The sequence below is a fragment of the Bombus vancouverensis genome, chromosome 1 (assembly GCF_051014615.1).
Source record: "Bombus vancouverensis nearcticus chromosome 1, iyBomVanc1_principal, whole genome shotgun sequence".
Taxonomy (NCBI): Eukaryota; Metazoa; Arthropoda; class Insecta; order Hymenoptera; family Apidae; genus Bombus; species Bombus vancouverensis.
The window spans coordinates 6,498,129-6,523,516 of record NC_134911.1 but is presented as its reverse complement, the minus strand read 5'-3'; the positions used below and the strand labels follow the sequence as shown (position 1 = coordinate 6,523,516).

The 25,388-nt window shown below is 36.1% G+C and overlaps 2 protein-coding genes and 1 long non-coding RNA gene across 8 annotated transcripts in view; 1 reads left to right on the top strand and 2 right to left on the bottom strand.

The window, feature by feature from the left end:
• Positions 1-25,388, top strand: part of LOC117160744 (rho guanine nucleotide exchange factor 10) — a 46,981-nt gene that overhangs the window by 2,942 nt on the left and 18,651 nt on the right. The window contains exons 1-5 of one of the 5 annotated variants that reach the window (XM_076624960.1): positions 3,677-3,787; positions 4,408-4,577; positions 5,360-5,625; positions 7,450-7,737; positions 8,444-8,598. In XM_076624960.1, the coding sequence (XP_076481075.1) occupies positions 4,470-4,577; positions 5,360-5,625; positions 7,450-7,737; positions 8,444-8,598 (817 nt within the window). In that variant the 5' untranslated portion in view covers positions 3,677-3,787; positions 4,408-4,469. Of the gene's footprint in view, positions 1-3,676; positions 3,788-4,407; positions 4,578-5,359; positions 5,626-7,449; positions 7,738-8,443; positions 8,599-20,554; positions 20,729-21,185; positions 21,283-25,388 lie in introns of those variants that run through there. The other 4 variants (XM_033341703.2, XM_033341701.2, XM_033341706.2 and 1 more) reach the window with 4 other exon arrangements.
• Positions 12,612-18,866, bottom strand: LOC117160745 (uncharacterized). 2 transcript variants are annotated; one of them, XM_033341712.2, is made up of 5 exons: positions 18,274-18,856; positions 17,168-17,261; positions 15,290-15,392; positions 14,143-14,459; positions 12,612-13,673 (listed from the first exon to the last, which is right to left on the bottom strand). In XM_033341712.2, exons 1-5 carry the CDS (start codon positions 18,305-18,307, stop codon positions 13,289-13,291), a joined length of 933 nt encoding a protein of 310 aa, XP_033197603.1. In that variant the 5' UTR covers positions 18,308-18,856; the 3' UTR covers positions 12,612-13,288. The 2 variants fall into 2 exon arrangements, with proteins under 2 accessions (XP_033197603.1, XP_033197605.2); XM_033341714.2 differs by lacking the exon at positions 15,290-15,392 and having other exon boundaries at positions 18,274-18,866.
• On the bottom strand, positions 18,969-20,127 carry LOC143305136 (uncharacterized). The gene is made up of 3 exons (XR_013061832.1): positions 19,992-20,127; positions 19,237-19,325; positions 18,969-19,127 (listed from the first exon to the last, which is right to left on the bottom strand). It is a non-coding gene; the product is annotated as an uncharacterized LOC143305136 (long non-coding RNA).

The following is a 25,388-nucleotide window of genomic DNA, read 5'->3' as shown; positions in this document are numbered from 1 at the left end:
CTTATATAATTTCATCGGTAATATTAGCTGAATTGCGCAAGGAAGTTCAAGGTATGTGATTAGTGTCCAATTTAAAAACGTCCAACATTATATTAAATCTTTTTTTAATTCATCTATTTTTTTTTCAATTTATATATTTATACAATCTAACTCCTGAATGCACCGTATATATAATAGTTAATTAATCCTCTCTATCTCCTACCTATGATTTGTACCATATAATAGAAATTTAGATAAGTGGATTGAATCGACAATTCATTTAATCAAGCACGAAACTTTCATCCCAATAGAAGTAGTTCCGCTAAATCTTTTTTCTCTGTTTCTTCTTCAAATAATTCGAGGGAATAATCTACTAGTATAGAAGCGAATAATTGAGCACGGACACATGTCCGAGAGTCAGGTTCAACCAAATTGGACACGCTTTGACTTTGAGAAGCCCCTCTTTCAGCTTAATTCGGGATGAAACGAAATAGAACCCCGGACGAAAAGCTGGCGTGACGCGTAAAGAACCTTTCCGACAGAGGGATTTTAGAAACGTGTTTCCTTCAAATGCCACCGCGTGGATGTCGTTAGTCGCGATCGCAAAGTATGTATTTTGGGTATTTGATAGTTAGTTAAAGTCAGAGAAATCGACGTCATCGATGGGCCCTTCTTCCCGCATCGTCTTGGATGCTGTCCAAAAATACCGACGACCGCTGAAAGTATGCGTATATTCATGGTCGAGACACGATATAACGGAAATGATATTTCAGTACGGAGAACCTTGTGCGTTTGATCGCGTTGAGTGATGTATGCCTTAGGAAGCGACCTCGGTGATATTGACATGACAATGACGATAAAATTGAAAGTATATAGGATGTGTTTGTAATATACGTATTACTACATTATATACGAATGTATCAGCTCTTTTTGTCAAATTCTTTTCAAATTACTTTTTGTTACATTGAAATTAACCATTAGAATAAATTCTATAGAATTAGAATATTTAATATATTTCATGTGCCCTGTATAATTATATCTAAACACTGACGATAATATAATTGTGTAAAGAACTTTATTTAAATATCTTATTTATCATCTTCCTTCGATTCGCTTAGGTAAACAATGCGAGTAAACTGACTACGTATAACGGAGAATGCGGAATATTGAATGAAAATGTTGTTAGTTGATATTCAATATTTGACATCATAAATATAAATCATGTAGACGTTATCATAAATATTTACTAGGTAGAATTCTATCTTTATCGGCAGAATAAATTCAAATGAAATCGCAGTTTATCGTAAACAGTCTGAAGAGACGTTTAAAGCCGTCATAAGTCTCGAGGCAATTGTATGGACTACGTAATTAAGGCAAATGGTTCATCAACTTGGGCAACCTAAGGCGGATGCGGCGAATTCCTTTATGAAATTAGTCTGTTATATATAGTTATTACTGCTGTGGGAGGAAATGTTTAAGGAAATAATATTTTCGTATAATTTGATTTTTTCATCATTAAATTTGGTCCTACAAAGTTAACTTAAGAGTTATTGAGTATTATGTTAGAGATCGTAACCGACGTATTATGTTGGTCAATATAATTGGAACATTATCTCTGTTACATACTCAATTCTTTATAACTGTTACTTATATTATTATATCTAAATTACAACATCGAATTCTTAATATTTAGAAACAATTTTCTATTAAAGCTATTCTTTATTGAATTCTTGTTTATTGAATATATTGAAATCTATAAAATTTCCAATAGATCACGTTGCTATGACAACGATCGTAATAAGCATGCGCAACATCAGTGCGTTCGCGTCCATCGACCAAACAAAAAAACGCGGGAAGAAGCATGATTTATGTACCACTCAGAAATTAAATTCATCAATTTCGCGTTTTGAAAACTTTTCATTTTTTAATATCAGATATAGCATTTAATTACTTATGAAATAAACGATTAGAATATGATAGAATAATAAACAATAGCGTTGCGATTGAATAATTTTTGTATGAATTGTAACATAACCTATCTCGTGGTTCCTTATTCTGTACGTACGCATTACCGCCATTTTAGTGTCAATTATTTCGATTGACGTACTTGATCAAAAAAGAATTATGACTTCAGCCAAATCACTTTGCCTGGTAATTGACTGCATTAACGTCAAGTGGGCAGGTGAAGATAGACACCAATCGTTTATCATGCAAGACCAGTGTGCTGCCCCTATTTTCTTCGTTCTGGCAGCTACATTCCTTTACACATTCTACGTAATTCGAATTTTAATTAAATGAAACATTTAAATGAAACACCTACAACCGTATTAATTTCGTTGCCGTAGAAATAATATTAATACGGTTGTAGGTGTTTCATTTAAAATAATTATTCATTTAAAATTCATATAAAATAAAAAAAAATATTAAATATGGATTTCCACTGTTTTCTTAATAGTTTAAAAGCAACGTTTAGTAATTTCATGGGAAATTCCTAGATTTTCGTAATTGTTCACTATAAACTCTCACGTTACAGAGATTTATTGGTAGACGAATTTTTTAATTTCGATATATTGGGTTGGCAACTAAGTGATTGCGGATTTTGTCAATACCACTTAATGACACTTAGTTGCCAACCCAATAATTCAACGGTTCTATCTTACGGAGACTTAGACAAGTTCTTGAATTTCAAAATGGTTCCCATGATCCAACGGGTGTCAAAATCTTCGCGAGTACATTTTTTTCCAACAACGTGTAATTATTATTATCGTGTATCATTGCCAATGATAAATCGACTAATTTCTATCATTATTATCGTAATGCGCAGGGAAACATGTACGCGAGCGTCGCAAATAACACACGTTTATCTTGTTAGCTGGATCTCACACCCGACGTACATTATTACACGACGTTGCGTGTGTAGGGTGTTAGCGAATTATATGCTGCGTTTTGAATCTCAATCGTCGAGTTCTTACGGCACATCACGTCCCACACCTGTGTCTTCTTTTTTCTTTCGCTGCCAGTAGGAGAAATCAGGCACGATCTTATCGCGCGTTTAACACACGACTTCGCTTCTTCCTTTAATTTCGTCTCTCGCCTAGATGTCGCGCGGAAAACTTCCGTTTACAAAGTTAACTTACCCAAATATATTCTTGGAAATTCCATTTCTTGCGAAGAGAAAGTACTCTTGCAACTTTTGTCCCTTATCCACGTAGAAGTAAGTCCGAGTATTAAAATTCCTCGCTTCCTCGATGAATAAGCCTTTTGCAACTTTTATCTGTGAAACGAAATTGCCGAGTCGAAGTTAAAATTTCCTTTCCACAGAAACCACTTCGTAGCTTTTATCTTTAATTTTTATGTAAGTTGAAACTTTTATTTCTTGTGTTCTTCGTGCTTCAACAGACACGATATAGAAAAAATTTCAGGAGGGTCTTCAAAATTATTTTAATGACCCAATTCTCTTGTTTGTGAAGATCGTCCGGCACGTTATTCAAGTACAGGAGAATAATGATACGTTTCTCGTTGAAAATCGTGTAGACTGTAGATCATTTACGAAGTTCAAAGAACACGTACGTATATACACATATACAGGATTATGTTGCACGCGTCGCTGAATTTCTTTGAAGGGATCGAGTGTGTCGTCGATCGACGTTGCTTTTTCCTGCGATTATGCTCTGTCGCGTTTTCTTTCACCAGACACGCGAACGTGCGTTCGTGTGAAACATGTGAAAAGACGATTCGCGATGAAAGCGAGGATCCAAGATACAAGTCGACTAGGGAACGTGCTTATTATATGCAACGTATTAATAAGGTTACGAAATATATATGTTAAGATAATAGGATTATAAGTCTAATTTGAAATTAGTTGTTGGATTATCTTAAGCGATTAAATAACAATTTAGGTTAGGTTTCAGCTAGGTTATTTAATTTGAATTTCATTTATACCTTCTATTTTACGTAATAAGTATCATTGATGGATTTTGTTACGTAAAATAAAGTAAAGTAACTTAACCTAGATTCTAAAATTGACTCAGCTTAACTTGACGTAGCCTAAGCTGTTGGAAGTCACGTATGATTTAAAAATATTATAATAGTTAGGGATTAAGATTTAATACTTGCTTACGTTGAACGTATTGTGATTTAATGACACACACGGAATGAAGTTTGTACGAAACTAGGAATTCTAGGTTAGAACAGCATGGCGTCAGCGAGACTTAGTTCCCAATTTAGAGAATTCAAGTGGTTCGGTTATTCTTGATTTTTATTGTGAATTCTAGTGGTTATATATAGGATAAGGCTTTTTTAATCGCAGAACGAGTTAAGTTATTTTTCCAGGAGCTACAAATCGAATATGCGAAGAGAAAGCAAATATATTTTCAAGATGCAATAAACAAAAATGAGTAATAACGGTAGATGGTATGGTTTTTCCAGAAAAAGTGAAAGAACGATGAAAAAGAGGCGCATTAATTGAACGATAATCAGAACGATGCATCATGGCTTCGTCTTTAGGGGGACCAGGAATGGCGTCAGGTGTCCCGTCACCGCGAAGAGTCAACCTGGAGTTTCCACCACCTCCACCTTATCCACCGCCTCACAGCCAGGTATAATTTTCAGCATGCAATGTTAAACCTTATACAGCTTATGTCGTACGCACAATTCTAATGCGATCTAATGTGAATTCGAATGCGTGTATAATTTTAACCTGTATGTAGAATCAGTCTTGCCATTGTTTTGAATCAGAATTAAAGTATCTATATGTAATTAATATATATTAAGTATTATACATTTACCAACTACGAATCTCAAGGATGATACATAACCTCATTGTTTGCTACAGAAATTAGAAATTGTAATTGTTTGAATTTTTAATTATTTTAGGAAATTATGTTTAATACTCAGTTTAATATAGGAGTTTTAATACTAATAATATGAAGGATATTAGTCATCATTTTATTAAAATTCCAATCATGACCACTTAATTTAATATACCACTTGGCATCGTCCATTGCATACGTATGTACAAATTAGTCGTGCACCTAATAATCTATAACGCGATCACGTGCTCGATGATTTCTAGTATTCAATTATACAAGAGTGATTCTATGTTTTGAATAGATAATTAAACCAATTACATACATATACGAAATTTTTACAATTCACTATCACTAAGTTACTAAAATTTATGAAATTGCTAAAAATTGAAAAGTTACAAAATTAAGATTATTCGGAATTAGGAGATCGCAGAATTTAAATTATTAAGAATTAAACAGTTGGGAAATTGCTAAAAATATAATTCCATTCTTTAGACATCAATTTATCGCTACAAAATTACATTACTCCATACGATTACTATAACAACTAATATTGGTTTCCGTTCTTTCAGATGGCCTGCCCTGGATTGGTGGATCCTGGATCGGTAGCGTCACCGATGGCGAGTTCTGCTCATCAGCATCCCCTTCAGGATTATTCATATGCTTACTTCGAACCTGGACCGAGTCGGCTGCATGGCACATATCCGGCGGAAGTTGGCCTGAATCGTGTGCAGCCACAACAACAGCAACAATTGCGCGCAGATTCGTTCAAGAGACACACATACATGACACGATATGGGACAGAGGAGAATATTTACGAGGAGATATCGGAGATCAAGTGAGAAATTCATTATAAAACTTAATTATTCGTAAATAATAGCTTTCGAGCCAAAATATAGCGTGCACGAGCATGGAGGAAATGAAGCTAGAGTTTCTGCTTGTCAATTTAAGGGAGAATTTGCTATAACCTTGGAATTAACAGAGAGTAACAGTAGCGCGTGAGAACGCGATCGATCGAAAACAAAAAACACATAATATTCGTAATAATGGCATGCGTTAGATAAGTATCGGATTTATGTTATGTTATGAGACTTTAATTGAAGGTTAATATGGGAAGAGCAGAGTCTTACCCGTCGTTCAAGTCAACCGGTTTCTTTAGCGACTTTTTTTCTGATGGTTTATCGGATAACATCCTTTGGGCGGGTTTCCATTACCTAGAGAACAGTTCATATAATGATTCTTTAAAAGATGATTCTGATAAAAGATGATTTAAAAGATGAATTTTAGACATTCATTGTAGCGACCATGTTCCATTCGAGTATTTACAAGTAAGATTCTTATGCATTTGTAGACTTCGTATATAAGAATATATATTAGAATCTTACTAAGGATAGAAACTAAAAATTTAGTTCACCAAAAATCGACCAATTTCCACTTTCCAAGAAAATTTACACAATTAAATTTAGGACAATTTAATTTAGGGCCAATAGCTTCCAATAAACATTCTCAACAATAAAAGGTGCTTAATAGCAAAATAAATAACCTGGCGAATAATTAAGTTAAATCTTGAATATTGAATTCACTGCAGAGTCGATCGATTTTTCCATTTATAATGTTTACTGCTTTAAAGACGATGGATATTATTGCATGACAGGAAGACGGTGTTAGCTTTCAAGGGAAAAAGACCCGAAGCACGCGAGCTTCATACGGTCGATAGGAACGCCGATGATGATAGTCGCGGTAGAATTACGTTTCATTCAATCTAAACGATGATGAATACGCACGTTCATTCGCCTCGATGCAAAGTGAACTTCAACTGGCGCGAGTTGAACGCGAGGTTCAAGTGGACAACGAGCTTCTCCTCCTGCTCGACCACTTGGCCCGATTCGACGAATTCCCTGCACCGGATGCCATCAGACTTAACGATTAAAGTCGCAAACAATAAGAAAACAACCCCGAGTTTATGGTTACGAGTGTCTAACACCGTTTGTCATAATGGTGCGCTCCGAAACATATGGTCGAATACTGACCTCACTCTGTACATACATATATCATTTCGTTTCTCAAAAATAAGTAAATAAATAAAGTCAAGTTTCAATTATTCATACTTAATGTCAGAAGCTTAATATAATATAAATCTATAGACAGTGTATGGGTGTAACAAGAATAAATCGAAACAGTATTATATCTTTCTAATTTATTTTTGCTAGATCTAATTTCCTTTCTTGTGAAATATCTTGGAAATTAAACGAGCACTACTGTATCTGAAAGCATCAATAAGTTTTGAAAAATTTGGAAAAACAATTCTTGAAAGGCTTACAGTGACAAATTTGAAAGTTCTAAAAATTTGTATGGATATTGAATATAATTAAAAATATTCATGATATTCTATAACTAATATTGTATTTATTAATATTAATAATTAAATAAGAAATAAAAGTAGTTAAATTATATCCTATATATATAGTCATAATAATCTTGCAATAATTGAAATATATCTCGTGAACTTTGAGGAATTCTCTTAATATCAATTACTTTAATAACTATGAATCATTGCTGAACGATTATCGGTCATCCACAAACAATCGCTTTATATGATTTCACATTGTATATGCAAGAGGGAAACGTATGTAAATACTAATGGAGAACTCGAATTCATTAGCAGACAATGTCACCGAGCGTTGCATGGTTCGAGAAGATCCCTAGTGGCGGAAGAGGTACGACGAGTTCAGTCACGGCATCGTCGAGTACTCGGGGAATTGAATTTGAGCGTGGAGGCGATGCTGATGCCTACCGTAGCCGATAACAACGACGAGGACGAGCCACAGGACCAACGAGGGGCGTCCACAGAGGAACTGTTATCCTCGGTCAGTCCCACCGACGACCTCCTTTCGCCTGTTGGCTGTGACATGGACAGCGGCTTCAGTGGAAGCTCCAGTGCAAGTTACAGGTTGATAGAGACACATTGTAATAACGTGTATGTACCTGGTGTGGGTGGACAATTTTTTGGAGCACCGTATACAAACTTTCTATAATTTATTTTGCTTCATTCTTTTTGTGACTTGCTTCTTTATTATTCCTTTTTATTTATATTCATGCTAGAATCCTTTCTTAGGATTTCATATGATTCAAAGATGGATTATCGAAGAATTCATTTATGTATTTATGAGGGAACTCAAGTGTTATACAATCATGTTGAAGATAAACTGTTTCAGATATCTTCAATTGTCTCTGTAGTTCATTGGGATATTACAAAGTATTCTAGAGTAGAGAAAGGATTTAATGCATAGCAATTTTTGTGTAGATCATTTTATTGATATTTACTTGCAACTAATTCCTCCTAGAGAATTGTAAATAAATTTTATTCAATTACATGTCATAAAGTGTATATCTTATGATATTTTATACGTACTTTACCTGTATTAAAAAGGAAGTGACCATGAATCAACTACACAGAATAGAAGTTCCTCTATTATCTTGCACTCAAGAAGTGTATAAAGAACATTGCCACCATTAATAAAAAATGGGTCCACGAACTCTTTGTACACACCTCGTACAATTCTAATTCTAAGTAATCCTAAAACCAATGAATCTAAAGAAGAAAAAAACTAAGGAAGAAGAAAGGGATCTAAGAATGTTGATTGTTGTTTGTTCAGGTCGGGGCTGGGATCGTTGAGGAGGGGAATGGGCAAGACTAGCACTCCGGAATTAGCGGGCGGACAACGTAAAACGAAAGCGGCTATGATCTGGAAAAAGGGTTGGAAAGGCTGGAAGAAACTGCATTCTTTCGGGAACAATAGCAACAAGACTGGTGAGTCATTCGTACTATTTGCTGGCCCGCATTTATATTGTGCAATTCAGATTATAGGGAACTCTACGTTATTTAATCGCTATCATAAAAATATTCTGAAATATTATTACAAGCTGCATGTATCCTCTACATACACAACATTTACTAATATATGCAGATATATATATATGAAATAGTGTTATAGTGAAAGCACAAAATTTAGTAAATGTATATATGTACCAACTACTCAATATATTACACTACATATATTTACATATATGAGATTTTTGCAATAATATTGACTGAGTATAAAAATACTAGGAAGTATATTCATTTACTTTTTGCACTTAGTACATGCATACATTATTAGCAGGTGTGTATTTACTGAGTTAATATATTCATTATAACGTATATACAGGGTATCCCTCAAAGTCCATCATTATCGAATACAGAAAGCAAGTAAAGAATTAATTTAAAATTAATAGCAAGTAAAGAATAAATATTTTAAATGAAATCACGTTTTAAAAAAATTTATATTACAGAGAAATACTCAGAGAAAACAATAGTAAAAAATGAAAAAAAGCAAACGATAATTCGTAGCGCATTCGATTCAGCTTTTTTCCGTTGGTTACCTCAGCTGTAATAAATCTTTGCTGTAACGAAAGTGTAAGCTGTGGTCAAGCTTCGGTCACGAACTGCTCATGGCTGGGAATTAATTATACTCGCGGCTGTGGCTGTATTAAAAATTCTCGTTGCGCGACTCTCGACTATCGTGCTGCGAATACGAAGCCAGTGGGAGCAAGAAATAGAGGTGTGCAGAGAGAGAAATCTCCAGAAGTGCCGCTCCTTCGTACAAGTGCTTCGAAAAGTATGCAAGGACTTCAGCACATTCGTTTCTATGTGACCAATGTGAAATATTTAAAATTATTACAACCTACGATTTCAGTTAAACTTAACTTCAACACATGTCTACGTACCTCTAGTACATTTTTAAAATTAGAAATTTAGTATTGCAGCCTATGAATGCTGTTAAACATAAATATAAAATAAACAAATATATCAGATATCTATATCTCACTTGTACTTAAGGCGAGAGATGTTCTAAATTTCTCAGAAATACATCTTTTTCCATACTTTATCACGTAAGATCCCGATCCATGACTAATTAGTGGAACTAGTAACCCGCTATGTGTATAATAAATCTTAAAAATTATTATTATTCAGTTGCCAATATATACGATAATAGGTATAAATAACCTCAAACACAGATCTTCTACTATCTCAATGTGCAATATACATCTTCAATGCAATGCAATGCAATCAGTATCAATACTAATAGCTAAAATAACAGAATAATTGGTAAAAGCATATTAATCAGATCCAATACATTAGAATTTCTCCAAATAACAAATGTCTGGAAGAGTAATAAAGCAATTCTCTCCGAGGGCGAGCAGAACTAATTATTTCGAACGGCATACATTGCCGAATGGAATACACCGCAAAACCTAACCGCAATCTTGATCGATTCCCTCGGCGAACACGTCTGGCCGTGTTCGGAGGCCCATCGAGCACCTTTTGTGCGTTCGTTTCATGGCCCTTTGTCGCGCATAACTGCACAAGTATGCGCAGGCCTTTCTTTCATGGGAACGCTGCCCTCTCCCGGGCTATGACGCAAGCGTTTGGCCCCGTGTGCGCTCGTGTGCATTTGGCGCACGAACCGAGTTAATTATTGGTACTTGGAACGGGTCAGCCGCGGGGTCACTCGGTGGAGAAGCAGATGCGAGACCACGTGCACGCCCAACTCATTCTTTTCTGTCTTTCTTTCTCGCACATTCTTCCCGCTGTCATCTTTCTTCTCTGCTTTGCATCATCTCCGTTTCCATCTCTCTTTATCTCGTTTGAACGAGGGTTTCGCTCGGACGTTGCGCTCAGATTTCTGAACGGTTCTCGATTTGGTTATATGTATTTTTACATGATACATTTGACACTTGGCAGCAAAAATGGGAATCCATATTTTTTTTGTAAATGAGAGTTTATAGCGTCAATTTATTCTGCTAAACTGTATTAGCATTAATCTATTAAGAACCATTTAATAGGTTATTATAATTTATAAGTATTGCATATTGTATTGCTGCACTGAATATTCTGTGTTCCTATTCGTCTCAGACAGCGACAGGAATTATCGAGTTTATTAAATGTTAAAGTTGGTACACTTTTGCTCTCATATATTATTTATTTCTTAGAAAGGGATTGATGCGTTGTATATACAGAAAGTTAGAAAACATTATTTTTCATATATGCATTTCATATTATGCAGAGTATTGGGATTTTTTGATGGTTGGTATGATGGTAATTTTTATATGTATTAGATAATATAATGTGCATTAAAGATGTTGAAATTAGGTGTTTCGTAGCATCTACTGTCATTTTTGCGTGACTTAAGCTGGGAGTGTCACTGTTGAAGTCGCTAATACATTTATTACCAGACATGTCAGGAACATATATTTTATAGAAACTATAATAGTAGCATCTTTAGTATGTTTGTACTTACGTTATTCATATTATGCATTTCATTTCACAACATTCCTAAAATTTTTCCACGTTATTTTTAATTGTCTACAAACTTTTTTGTCACCTACAAAAGTCAGCGTAAAATCATGGTAGTGAGTCGTATATTATACGACAGAAGGTTCCATCGATAGCCGGCAGAGATTGTAAACAAAGAATCGTGTGCATACGGGGCAGATGTTCAGAAAAGAGCAGTCTCTCAAGGCACTCGACCATATGGTTTCCGGGATCCCGTGGCGTCTCTCGAACGGCTCAGGCCTACCCTAATCTCTAGACAGAACCTCGACGACACTTGTCCCGTTTGAAACAATACCAGCTTTGTAATGATCAGCGGATGTTACGAGTTTTCTCGGAATTTCAAGGTGAAGTCGACGAACTCCAGAATAGTAAAGGGTACGCTGTTCGTTTTGGTCGGAGGAGACTGTAATTCGAATAATTTTCTCTGCAGCAATTGATTATCGACTTCCTGTTGTCTATATATACAGAATGTTTCAGAATGAGTAGTACATCTGCGGAGGTAAAACTAAATAAAAATTAGAATTATTTCTAAAACTAAAGTTATTTCATTCGAGACTTCGTTTTCGGACAATCGATTTTCTTTTTGTCAATATACAGGCTATTTTAAAAAGAGTGGTTTAACTGGCTGGAAGATTGTTCATTAATTGAATTTAAAGAAGACATAGTATGGCAATTAAAAAATAGATTTAACTTTTTATATTCTTTCATTTAGTATCAAATAAAATTATGAATTGAAGTTTGTAAAAAATGGGATGGAATTAGGATAATTAAAATGAGATGATACATCAGATTCGAGGTTTCATTGCGAATGGGAGACATTTTACCTCGGTTATGCTCGAACACTCTTGCGGCAAAATATATGAGATTATTGGTTAAAGAAACAAGCTTCCTTAAGTGCAACAATCTATCCGTTCTGCAATAGCAATAGCAGTTGTGTTACTGAAAGGGATACGGAACCTTTTGGCGCGAAGGAAGGTATGCGAAAAGCCATCGAAAGAAGGCGAAACGCGTTAAGAACGAAGAGAAAGGCGCCAGACGAGGCTCGCCGCTGTTATCCCCGATACTTTATAGGTATTCGTTTCGACAGCGTGTAATATTCATATCGTAATCGATCTCTAACCCTTGATACATCCGTGCTTCTCTCGAATTCACTCTACGATCGACCGATATCGTCCTTTTTTTTCTTGGTTTGCCAATTTTCCTTTTTTCTTTTCCGTTTTAATACAGTGAATTGAATTGTGGTTACGATAAAAGTAATTCATATATTTTACAATTACAATATTCTTTACGCGTGTGATTAAATAATTTTATTTATTAATTTAGAATTGATTTACTTATATTAGAATTGTTTTATAAAACTGTGCAATTTGTTCTTTAATTCGTAATTTTCAAATCTGTATATAGTTTATTAATTTTAAAGAAATCGAACGAACTCAGTTCAAGATAAATTATCTTTGAAAATATCGTTTATTGACAAACTCGAATTCCGCCTTACAATTTAAATTTGTATATTTTTTTTTTTTATTTATTTGTTGAAATTACAATCAATTCTCGCGTTGAGAATTTTCAGTAATTTTTCTGGCGTGGCGCAGTGACATGGCTGTTTATTTACAATAAGTTAATACTTATTATAGATAGGTATAATTTATAAGTATTATAAGTAAGTGCATATGCTTAATTTGGATAACTAAATGAATCTAGCGTTTAGGTCTAGCGGGTAGTGCCTCTTCAGCCTGCGAATTTGTATATAAACTTAAGTCAAATTTACTATGCGATTGAACTTCACGCCCACCAGTAACAGCCCCGTAATATTTCTGAAAGAAAATCTCTTTCATTACTGCTCCACGTTTATTCTCAAAAATCTGATAATTTACACACCTAACCTCTCTTCCATTTAATTAAACATATATAAAACAAGCCAAAAACGTTTTCATATTTCCATTCGTACATTTATCTCAAAGATATTTAATACATCTACATTATCTTCAATAAAAGGAATACGTAAAGAGTGGTATAAAAGCGTCGTCTATATAATCTTATCGCATCATTAATCAACTGATTGCATAATTTCTAGAAAGTAGTCAGATACGGTTTCATCCCCTCCCCTTCTATATCTGCAACAGTGTCACAGCTTGTTAGCGATGCTCTCCACCGCGTGCATCACTCGTACCATGATAGATCTATTCTCTTCGTCTCGTCGTTTGATATATTCAAAGATCTGCTCTATACGGCGATCGGTCCGTGAATCGCGATCATCACGATACGGTGCTGCCATACGGCTTTTTCGTGACTTTCTCGGCATCCCCTCATCCTCGTTACGCTCTAACCTCTCTTTGTCTTCTTGAGTCGACGCGGCATCCCTTCCACGTAGTCTGGACAAATCCTTGATGCAGTCCGCCTCTGACGTCACTTTCTCGATCGTTAGTTCTGTGGCACGTGGTAGCCGCGGTATCGCGACCGCGACGTTCCGCGTGGTTCGTTTCCTCTTTGCCAAATTTTTGTTCATCTGCCTGAAAACCGATTGAAATTTCCTAGTAATAATTAATTAAGATAATGTACGTAGCTGGCCGTAATTATCTCTACCAATTTAGATCTTGAATATTTCATATCAATTATCCCTATCTCATTCGTACTCAAAGCAGTACAGACATCTTTTTTTAGAACTCAATTTGCCTTGAAAACTGATCAAATATGCTTCTAAATCATAATCAGTAGTAAGAATGAAATACTGTATTATAAAATACTATATTATAAAATTGTAAAACAATGTCTCTAACAATAGACTCTTACATGCTTCATATGTAAATATCAATCTTATTTATCTGTTCTGCACGACTCGATTCGTTAGATATACATACTTATATTTTAATATTATTTACCTTATCAATTAATATCCAATTATGTCCAACCACATATCTGCTTTAAAGTTACAATTTGACACCTGCTAAAAGAAACTACTTTTCACAATGACTGCTATACCTGTTAACACCAGAAGGTCGTACTTTCTGGATCTCAATCGTGCAGTTGGCACTAAGCGCCCTTAACCTCCGTTCCGGAAACGAATCGTTGATTCGACGATCGATTTCCGGATTAGATTGCGCAGGAAGTGCGTCCACGGACGAGGTGGGCTCTTCCGGTGTCACGGAGACGCAAAGGAATTCGTGGGGATCGATGTACTCATCGCCGATCGGCGTAGATCCCCGATCGTATCCAAGAACCTCGTCGATCGCATTGTAAAACGGCCATGAAACGTCATCCACGTTGTTTCTGTCTCCGTGTACCGGATTCTTCAGTTCCTTTAACAAATTGCTGATACATAATATTTAACAAAAATCGAGGACTAAACGGACGATCGTGCCACAATTCGTATTTAGCGATCTTCATGTGTTTTTTCTTATTTCTAGACCGTAAGGAATCTTCCGATAGGTTATACAAAGTGAAAATATTGTTTTTAGCTAACAAAGACTTCCTTTAGATGATATGCAAAACACTGGTGTTTACTGGAGTTAGGTTAGAGGCTGTTTAAGATCAGTTGCATTCTTGGGGTTAGTGATTCGAGTGACATCTAAAAGATATCAATTTAGAACATGAAATCTGAGAGAAGATTTGGAGATAGAATTAGAAAGTAACTACTATGCTAAGACATTATTCTTAAAAACCTCGAATCGACAATTCTGCACAAGGTTTAGAAACATGCTTATATAACCAGTTTTATAATCTGTTTTACATACTTATAACACTATTACACAATACTTGTTCTTCTCATTTCCACACGTTATGAGTGAAAATCGTCGTCTCATATTTAAAAAAAAACAGTTGCAGGTGATATCTAGTGTCAACGACAAAGACATCAATTTAAAGTAAACGACGATGATACTGAATAAAATAGAAGCGAGAAAAGTATCGTGTCGAATTTACGAATTGTCGACGGTTTAACGCGGTATCATCGTGATTGGTGGTTTCTCCGCGTCGTGGCGCTTATCTCGCGGTAAGGAAAACGGGTTTATTATGCTTCACGCTGAAATGAACACAAACGAGAGTAAAGCAAACTAACTCATGCACGGGGATCAACGAGCGATCGTGGTTAATCGTTAGGGCAATAAAAGGCGTGTCTGTCTTGTCTCACTTTGTACTGCTGCAACAGGTTCGACCATTTCTTCTTCAGCACTTTGTAATGTACGTTAGCCATTATAGTAGGAAATTCTTCTCTCATCTGTTGCAAAATATACCTAAAGAATTGACGAAAGTAAAAAAAGATAAATATAGTAAGAGATGATTTTAGATAATGGACGACAATGAAACGCGTTCAGCCTCAGCTTTTTGTGTTATGTATTTTCGCGATTCGCATTCCAAGAAACGAACAGTGAGGATACTATTCACAATACGGAATAAAATCGGCCTATTGTTTTGCTTTTATCAATAAGCGTACGCGTTTTGACTGATAACGAAACGGTTCAAGAAGAACGCGTGATATAGTGGCCAAGATGGTACATAGGATGGAGTGCACGTATTGCTGTCAATTTCCGTTTCCGTTATTGTCACACGTTGCATTTAGAGCGTTAGTATAATGCTTTCTTTAATTATAATGTGATATATCTAATATATTTTAATGCTCTAGGTAAATAGTTGTATCAAACAAGTCGATTAAGCCTGTTAGGTAATAGTAATGTATTTCAGCAAGTTGTCATTTTAAAATTGTTGTATGTTACATTTTGATTTTCTTGGTTACACGTATTTATTGCACTGATAATTTAACTTATTAAAAAACATGATAAAGCAAGATATATTTTCTAAAATAGAGTAAATCTGTACGTCTAATATTAATTATACATATATGTATATGATACGACGTAACAATGAATCGAGATAAAAAATTTTATTTATTTACTTTGGTCAAAAATATATCAAAAATTACTTTTGAACATACTAGATCAAAATATTTTCATAGATTTCTTCACAATACTACCTAACACTAAATGAAAGCTAAACATCGAACAAATCCCCCAGACAATTTATAATACACCGATTAAATTCGGCTAACATTTTTCCTACAATTTTCGTCATAGTCGTTAATAATAGTGATTCGCGTCTTGATATTTCTGTATTCCGTGCTATTTTAGTACATACGATTTGTTTCTGGCAAAGCCACTCTTTTTCGATTTCACCAGTTTCAATCACTTCTCTCAAAATGTAATTGTCTCGGTGCTTTCATTTAAATTTTGGTAAAGAATGAAGAAAATAAATAAAAATGTGACGAATAGTAAAATATGACAACTACGATTACGCTTCGACTCGTGAACAATTATTCGTCCCATATCGTTACACTCGATGTCGACCGGCGCGGGAATGTCGCGGTTGATAAATGATGCAAACGAAACTCTTTTTGTCGGTATTTTTATATGTGCACGCAGAAGACGCGTTTCAACGTTCTTTCAATTCCGCCGGTGTTCTGTGAACCTCGCGCTTGTTTTTAGTACGTCGAGTTCTTAGCAAAATTTTCTAATATTTATCAATGAAAAAAGTGATAACCAGTGTAATATATTCGTTGTATTGTGATTTGAAAGCAATTAGAAATTCTATTTCCCCTAAGCAAGTATAATATTATATTTACACTAGCGTAAAATATATAATTTTGTGATTTTATAAAATATTGACAAAATATTTTTCGTTGATAATAAGAGGTTGCTTAAGATTGTGCAGTGAATTTAATTGATATTGTCTAACTTAAATGTTTTACAGTGAATCTTATTTTATTTTTGACAACTTCTATAAAACTATAATATTTCAAATTTTCTTCAAAAAGATAGTAAACGTTATTTTAATCCAGTCTAGCAATTTTAATAAAAAAAATATTTCAAATTTTCTTTATGAAAATAAAGAAAACAGTAGGCTACGAAATTTTAATAATAAAGGAAATATTCGAAATTTTCTTGGCAAAGTTCTCGAGCACAGAAAAAAAGATACCAGAGAATGAGTTAGGGTATATGGTTCGTATTATACTTACTCCCATCCAGCTTGGGCTGAATATTTGCGTCCGGTAAAGAGCTTTCCATTTTCCTTTCGGAGCTGTATAAACCGGCAGGTGAGGTTCTCGGTCCCTGTGGACATCCGCAAAACGGGAGGGAAAAATCGCTGTGACTACCTGCATGACTCGCGATTATTATCACTGTGGTCGTGGTAATGATTCCTATTAGACGCTTATTATATCGGCGGAGGAATGTTGTGTCTCGAAGAATGGGGCGGACGCAGACCGGTTGACATGGTGGAAGGAAAAATAAGAAACGGTATGGTAGAAGAACAAGATAATGGGAGGAATAACAATTCGAACGTGTGCAATTTAATAGTGCGGGAACACGTGGACAGGCGCGCACGACTGCGCATTCCATTTCTTCGAATCGCTCGAGTGCATCGAGATAAGTCTATTGGGTGATTATAAAAACGAGACGAACAATTTAGTTATATGGACAGTGAAATCATGTTATGTTTATGGGATAATCGCATTGTCATAGTAGTTACTTAGAAATGAAAAAAGATGTAGAATCGAAACGAAGATGGAGAGTTATAGGGAAGGATAGTGATGGGCAAATGAGAAAATTGGCTGCGCGCGCAGTTGCAACGCGCGTAAATCTTTGGTAGACGCAGTCAATACGTCATGAAGCAACGCCACGGTACGCGGTATATACTGTAAATCTGGCCGAAAACAAGACAAAAGACAATAGGTAACTGTGAAAGTAGTAATAAATTGCGCGGTATGTAATTTGAATATTAAGATTTGAAGCATTAAGAAAGATAGGAAGTTGTTTTGAAGCAATGCAGAAGCGTCATAGTGATGATGACGCAAAAGAAATCCGATTGCGTGTCGCACTTGCGATACATTCACATAGCAAAAAGGATCTTCGTGGCTGACGTATATACGGGACGAATAAAAATATAAAGACAGGAACCCCTTGATAAAGCGGTGTGTCATTCGTTTCGCGTCCATGGCACAATTGGTATCGTCATAGATAAAAGACGTCATAACCAAATATGAAAGAAAGAATCGAGTATACACGTGGTTTTTATTGAATGACACCGGACACAAATGTGTTTATCGTAGAATCCAGAACTCACATCGAAATTTCGCGTGCTGAGAAACTTCCGTCATGATGACTGTTTGATACAAATCTATAGAAAATACGATTGGACGTGTGAAAACTTCTCATAGTCGGAGATTCTGATGCGTACTAAAATCTAGACCTGGTTTCAGTCTTCACTAATGTGCAAGAGGGGAGTGTACGTGGAGCACATGCCACTACCGCCGTGGTGGAAACTGCAAACATAGATTTTGGTGGGGTATGCGATTCTGAGACAGAATATGCGCGAGTTTGTCCGTGGACAAAGCACATAACCGGCTGCTCTTTGAGTGTACGCCAACCAAGGAAGGAAAACAAACCGCGTCGCCATCTCCCATTAGAGCTGCACAACAGCTCTTTTTCCTCTTGCTCGGCCAACTGTGTGCTTTGCTCTCGTGATTCACTGTGTTATCGACGAGAAACCATTCTTAGCCAGCGATATCGATCCTTTCTTCGATCCTTGACAGAGATGCGCTTTTGTCAACAAGATGTATCTGACAGTTCTTGTGTTCTCCTGGTTTTTTTTTTGTGAATAATACAAATTTTCTCAGCGACATTCGAGTAAAATAAGAAACTTCTATTTATTTTTGTCGAAAAGATTAATTTTAACTAGAAATTAAAACAGTTTGCATTTATCTGATATATATTATTGGATAATCTCGTCAAGGAAATTTTCATAAATACAATTAACTTCTAGTCTTGGCTACTTACCCCTTGACAACATCATGTAGTATATTCTCACCTCGCCAGAAACTCATATTCTTATTAGATGACTTCCTGCGGTCGTTCCGTGGTGCGATACGGTTTTTCAGTTTATTTGATTTTTTTCGAGAATATGTATTCTCTTTTCCTCTAAAGGAAAAAGAGTTGTTTTACTTTTTGGCGTATTTGTGCATATATAAACATATTTTGCGTATGCAATAAACCCCTGGATTTCCGAAATGCATCATATTTCACTTACATAAGAACTGCTTGTGTGTCGACGTCAACATCTTGCTTGCATTGATCTTCGAGTTACAAATAATTTATATCTCCATTCAGTTTGCCTTGCTGTTTCATTTATTTACTCATTAATGGGTATTCTTATGCATAAATTAATTTTCAGTTATAAACTAAAACTACATACATCGCTTCAAAAATATAATACAATGCTTCTTACAAAACTAAAATTTCTAGTTGCATGCATAACTTGAACGAACTTTTTAACATAAGATTGACGCGTTTAGTTTGTGAAAATATGTAGAAATCGATAAATCCGATAATGTCAGTATGTATAAATATAACGGAAGGTACACTGATATATTATCGCATTAGAAATTCGGTGCTTTAAAAATAAGCAATTCGATAATAACAGCTTTCAGACGAATATTTTCTAGTGCAAGAAAACATTTTTTCTCTTAAAATACGACGCGTTTCGCTTCTTTCACACGGTAAAGTTTTTCCAAGAATTTTTCGTCAAAGGCCTTTTCGTTTTTGAGTGCATAGGACCGAGCATATTTTTCCAGCAAGAAAAGCCCTCAAAGCCCAGCTGCCACACGTTTTCTCTGTTTAATGATACCCTAGACCAGAAAATCGTCGTTTTCCCCCATTGTCCAGCAGCATAAATTCTCGTGATCGAAATTCCGACATTTGAGGTGGCGCCGCGTAGCGGTAGCTTTGACAAATTCTCCAAACACTATGACTATCTCTGTTTCTCTTACTCTATGTCGATCGTACCTTCGTTTCTCTTTTTTCTCCCTACTTCCGTTGAGAACGTATAGAATGGCCCACTCTTTTATTCTACTTCTCTGTCCAATATTTTTCATCCTCGTCCATCTACTAGCTACTCTCTGTCTTTCCCATTTCGTTTCCACACATAAGCCCGTTTTTAACTTTCTCTCTCGTTCACAAGTTACAGCACCCTCTGTTCTACTCCCTCTCTCGGCAAATCTCTTTTTCAGTCGACCAGCCGTAGCCTCGATCACTCTATCTCGCTCTTTCTCCGTCTCTCTTCTCCTCCGTGCCCTTCGTTTCCATGCAACCTCCCTCAGTGCGTGACGGGTCTGCGGGCCACGGAGAGCTAGAGAAACGCGCGCGCGCGGCCATGTTTACTCGCTTTGGTGGCGTTTCTTTGTCGGACACAACGCATTCTTATCGGTACACGCTGTGATATTAATTATGCCTGCGGCCGGCCGCGTGACCACGTGTGCTCCGTGATTTTTACGGAATTGTGTTTCCTGTGCTTGAAAAGTGTCGTTCCTTAACTCTGTCGATTGAACGCCAAGAGCGTGCGCGTATGTTGGTCTCTTCGGCTCCGATCGGCGAGCACGTTGGCCGAAACCGAAACGAACGACTAACCACGCTCGGTATTCGAATAACGAACAGTGGCTTTTAACCTGGAGAACGAAACGCGACGTGGATCGCTCGCCTCCGCGAGATGGAGGAACTGCATAACGGTGTCATCCTGATCAAGTGTAAGTTTCGTGAGTGGCTTGTCAAATGCTTCCTATCTCGCGTGGTGCGGTTTTATCGTGTCGCATGCACGATGACAGCGTTCAACCAGAAACAGAACGTTCACCCCTCTGACATTATTGGAATCCTTGAACTGTTGCCTTGCTAAAATACGAAGTTTCTTGCCTACCTGTTGTATAGTTTTGAAATGCATTCATAAGTCTAGGTGTAGAATAGAGTGAATTCTTTTAATTGAAGGTTGTAGTTGATGATGATTTTGGTATTAATAATCATTTTTGAAAATAGTGTTCAACTCAGTGGAACATTGTTTGAAATATGAAATTGACTCCGTGCGACCGATTCTATTGCGACACGGTCGATCATTGTTCCGGTAATTGGCATCGGCACGGTTGCGTGGAAACGATGAAACGCCCCGTATCGTGCAGCGTCAGCTTCAGGACAGTGCCCGTTCCGCGTTCTTGGTGCATCGTCCATATGTCTCTTTCTCGCCTTCTGGCCGGATCCTCCCGCATATCGGTTCACGACGCCTATCATTATCAAATCCTCGTTAATACTCGTGAGTAACGCGAATCCGTTCGTGAATCATGCTGGGATTTTCAATCGCTGGTCTTTCGTGGTAGCGTGCCGGTAAAAGTGATCGTAAAATTAATAATATACTATAAATAACTTGCTGGCACTCGATATCATTCTACAAATTAGAAAATTTATATCTATTTATATCCGATTTCACTATTGATCTCCGTACTTATATTCGGTTCAGTTCAACAAATCTTTAACAGCATCATAGATCTTTATTAAAACATAACTAAACGAATATAATATAAAAAGAAATTTGTATTATCATAACAAGCGTTTCATATTAAATATTTTATACATTATTTTTGTTTATTGTATACATTCTATAAATTTTCAATAACTACATAAACATCCTTACTGACGAAAAATAAATTTCGTAATTTTATTTCTTCTATGTTAACTCAGGACATAAATCTGGTAATTGTCGGTCGCACGTAGCTCATTATGCCATAAAACAACAATGTGAATACGTAGATGTATGAAATAGCCACATGTGTCATGAACATGGTATCAAAAAGTAAACCGTATGTTTTTACCACGGGATCGAGGTGCATTTGTCGCAATCGGCACGCCTCGTACGGTACAATCCGGCAGCTCCCCCGTATTGGTGCACGCGCGACACCTGTGAGATATCGATTTAAAATTCTAATTCGTCTCAATTCGAGATTGGGACGCTTGAGCAACCCATTTAGGACAACTCTACGCGGTTAGTTAATATGGTAATTTATGCCGAGTGATGTATGGCCTTATAAACCGGCGGCCGAGCTGGTATCGAATGTCTACTAGATCATAGGACCTGTTATTCGCGCGTGGGCGTGCTTTCTCTTATAAAAGTGCAGATTGAAATGTCATACCGGTCGGCGGTATTTCGCCGGTTATTAAAAATGTACCGTTGTGTTCCGTTCGCTTTTATTATTGTGCACGTACATAGATGAACCGGTTGAGATAGTGAAAGGGAACAAATAGATACTAATTTGTACCTTTCGAAAGCGACACCGGTAATCGTACGTCCAACAACCTCTGATTGAATATTCATAAATGAACGAGCAAAAAACATCTTGTTTGGTTTCTGTGTACCAGGAGATCATCTCGTGATGCGCGCGCCTCGTCAATCTTCTCCCATGTGACCACGTGGTTTTCTTCGTGCGTCTTGTGTTTGTTGCTCCCAGTAAACGTTAAATCGCTGTTTTCGCTGGTCCAAAACGAGATTTATTACGTAAGCGGAGCCTCCACATTCGCATGTTTGATTAATATCTATATAGACTGTTCGTTCTACCGTCATCATTTTAGTTTTCAAATAATCGAAAATATTTTGTGGTAGCGTTGTATATCATCTAACGTAGTTATAGAGTAGGTGGCAGAAAATTTGTATAGAACCCAGCTATTATGCGTATATGTTTGCTGTTACGAAGGGAGAACGGGGGACGGAAAAAAATATACAGAATAGAAGAAAAAATGGGACACTGACCGTGACAAGCATTGCATGTCTACAACCGCAAAAGGCAATTCGTAGTGATAATAGCGCACAGCAATACACGTAATTCGATATAACCTATGTCGTTTCGCTGAACGCGAGTCACTTCGCTTTTCCTAAAAACCTGTTTCAATTTACTTTTCCTTTCTGGCATAGATATATGTAGATCAACATGGAGTTCAATACCTCCCGATATATAATGTTTATCTACTTTAACCTTCATATAAATTTTAAATACACGCATCTCTTTACAATATCATTTAACTTTATTCATTTAATAAACAATGAATAGTTATATATTTATAATAGGTATATATATTATACAATAGTTTGTATGATGCTACATATAAGCCTTTATAATTTTGGTAGCTCTTCTATTCTCGTTGTCAGAAGAATGTATACGAAATCAGAATTTCATGAAAATCTTAGCCCACCTATGCTTCCTCTGACTCAATCTCCAAATTATAGACCTGCTAAATGATGATTCTAAGCAACACTCTTCCTTCCCTTTTCTCGTCTTCTATTATTACAGAGTCATAACAAAAAAATGATAAAGAAACAATTTTTTGCAAAGAAAGTTAGGTTATCGTAACATTCCCTTATTGCTGATCAAACATTCAAATTCAAGGTTAACTACTCCCAATAAGTAAAGAAGAAAACTCACTGATCGCTTTCCGAACGATTGTTTATAACGGTCGAGGTCGTTGTGCTATTACGTAATATCCTGTGGAAGAATCTCTGCGCGAATACATACTACTTCGTATCCCATTGAAAATCATAGCCGCAGCTATATAACGAACTGGTTTGGTTGCATCGCTGGGGAGAAACAGTTGCCGCCTAATCTCAGTTATGCGTGTTTAAATGCGAACCGGGTAAGAGGACAGGGATAACGGGGTGCGTAGTCGCAGTAAATTCGGCTCCCCGCTAGCGAAAAAGGAAGTATTCTGGTGCCGATGACTCCTCGAATCGTGGACTCTGTCGTCAGAAATAAAGTTAGTGGGGAGCACGTGTGTCACTGTAAAAAGCTAGCCTCTCCGTGTGCCGCTCACACGGCTCCGGACACACACGAGCTACGTGCTTACAATGAGCATTCAAGTGGCGCGCTGTTGCCAGACTTATATTGCCCACACTCCACTAGTTGCTTTTAACTAATTGACGCGTCCTAAAATTAATGCCCGCACACTATAAAACGCAAAGCGTCGCTTTTTTTTCTTCTAGCTCCTCGTTGATTCATATATTTAGGTATATTTACAATGACAATTGTTTCTTGCGCTAAAATGATTGTTAGACAGGTGAACCAGTTAACAAAAACTGAGTTTATAGGTAAGAGGGATGAAGATATTAAGAACTGGAAGGCAAATATATCACAATGAAAGTATGAAAATATTGAATAGCATATTTAGCTTATTTTCAATAATAATTGTTTCCTATAATTAAATCATTTTTAGACAAGTGAATTAGTTCATTTGTTATTATTCGTTTAGAAAAATATTGATTTTTAGATAAAAAGAAAGATATAGGTTAGGTTTATCCTCAATAAAGATCGTTCTTAATAATATAATTTTTAGATATGTAAACTAATTGATTCGTGCTCTTCTTTCATAGAAACGTAGGATCTCAGTAAGGAAGACACGAAATAGGTTAGGAAGTGAATGAAAACCGTTTCGCAATAGAAATATGGAACAGTTAATCAGCGCGCTAGGATACAGCGATAAACGACACGCGTAGTAGTTAATCGGTCGTACAAGTATAACATAATTTGACGTTGTATAGACATTTGTGACGCATTAGATTTTACAAGACTCTTCCGGAAGACAAGGACGTTATTGTATATCCTGTATATAATTGAATTGCCCTCGCGATTAATTATCGTGCGTTTTCGTCACGAGCCATTCAGTAATTTATTGATTTAAAAAATAAACGCCACTATCTTGTTAGAAGAATCAACAGCAACAATTAATTTAACCTTCAAATTTTTCACGACATGCTGAATGATATTAGTAGGAAAAACATCTAAGCCGATCTATGTGAGATCTCTTACCACATACATGAATTAGATTCGCAATATTACTCAATGTGCTCACGAACGAGAAAGTTCAAACATGGCGTGTGGGTTGTTAGAATGTTCAATAACGTCAAACAATTGACCTAATCTTCTCTAAACAACCTATTTGTATTAACTTTGTTTCGATCTTCGGAAGAATATAAGAATATAAATGAAGAATAAGAATATAAAAGAAAGGATATAAATGATGTTAAACAAGTAACTTAACCTTCAAACTTCCGAGCATTGTATTTGTATCAATTATTCAAACTTCCAAAGAAAAGCAAAATTATTTAAATTAATCCACGCGAGATTCTTGGCATGATATAAATGAAATTCACAATACTATTCAGTATATCTTCAAATGAGAAAGTTCAAACGTAACATGGAAGTTGTCAGAATGGTCGACAATAAACATAATTAATCCTAACCTTCAAATTCTCAAATAATCTATTATAACTTCCGAATAGTATCAAAAAAATACTGAAACCAATACACCCGAGATTCTTGATCCGAAGATATGAATAAAATTCGCAATATTACCCAATATCCCTGCAAACGAGAAAGT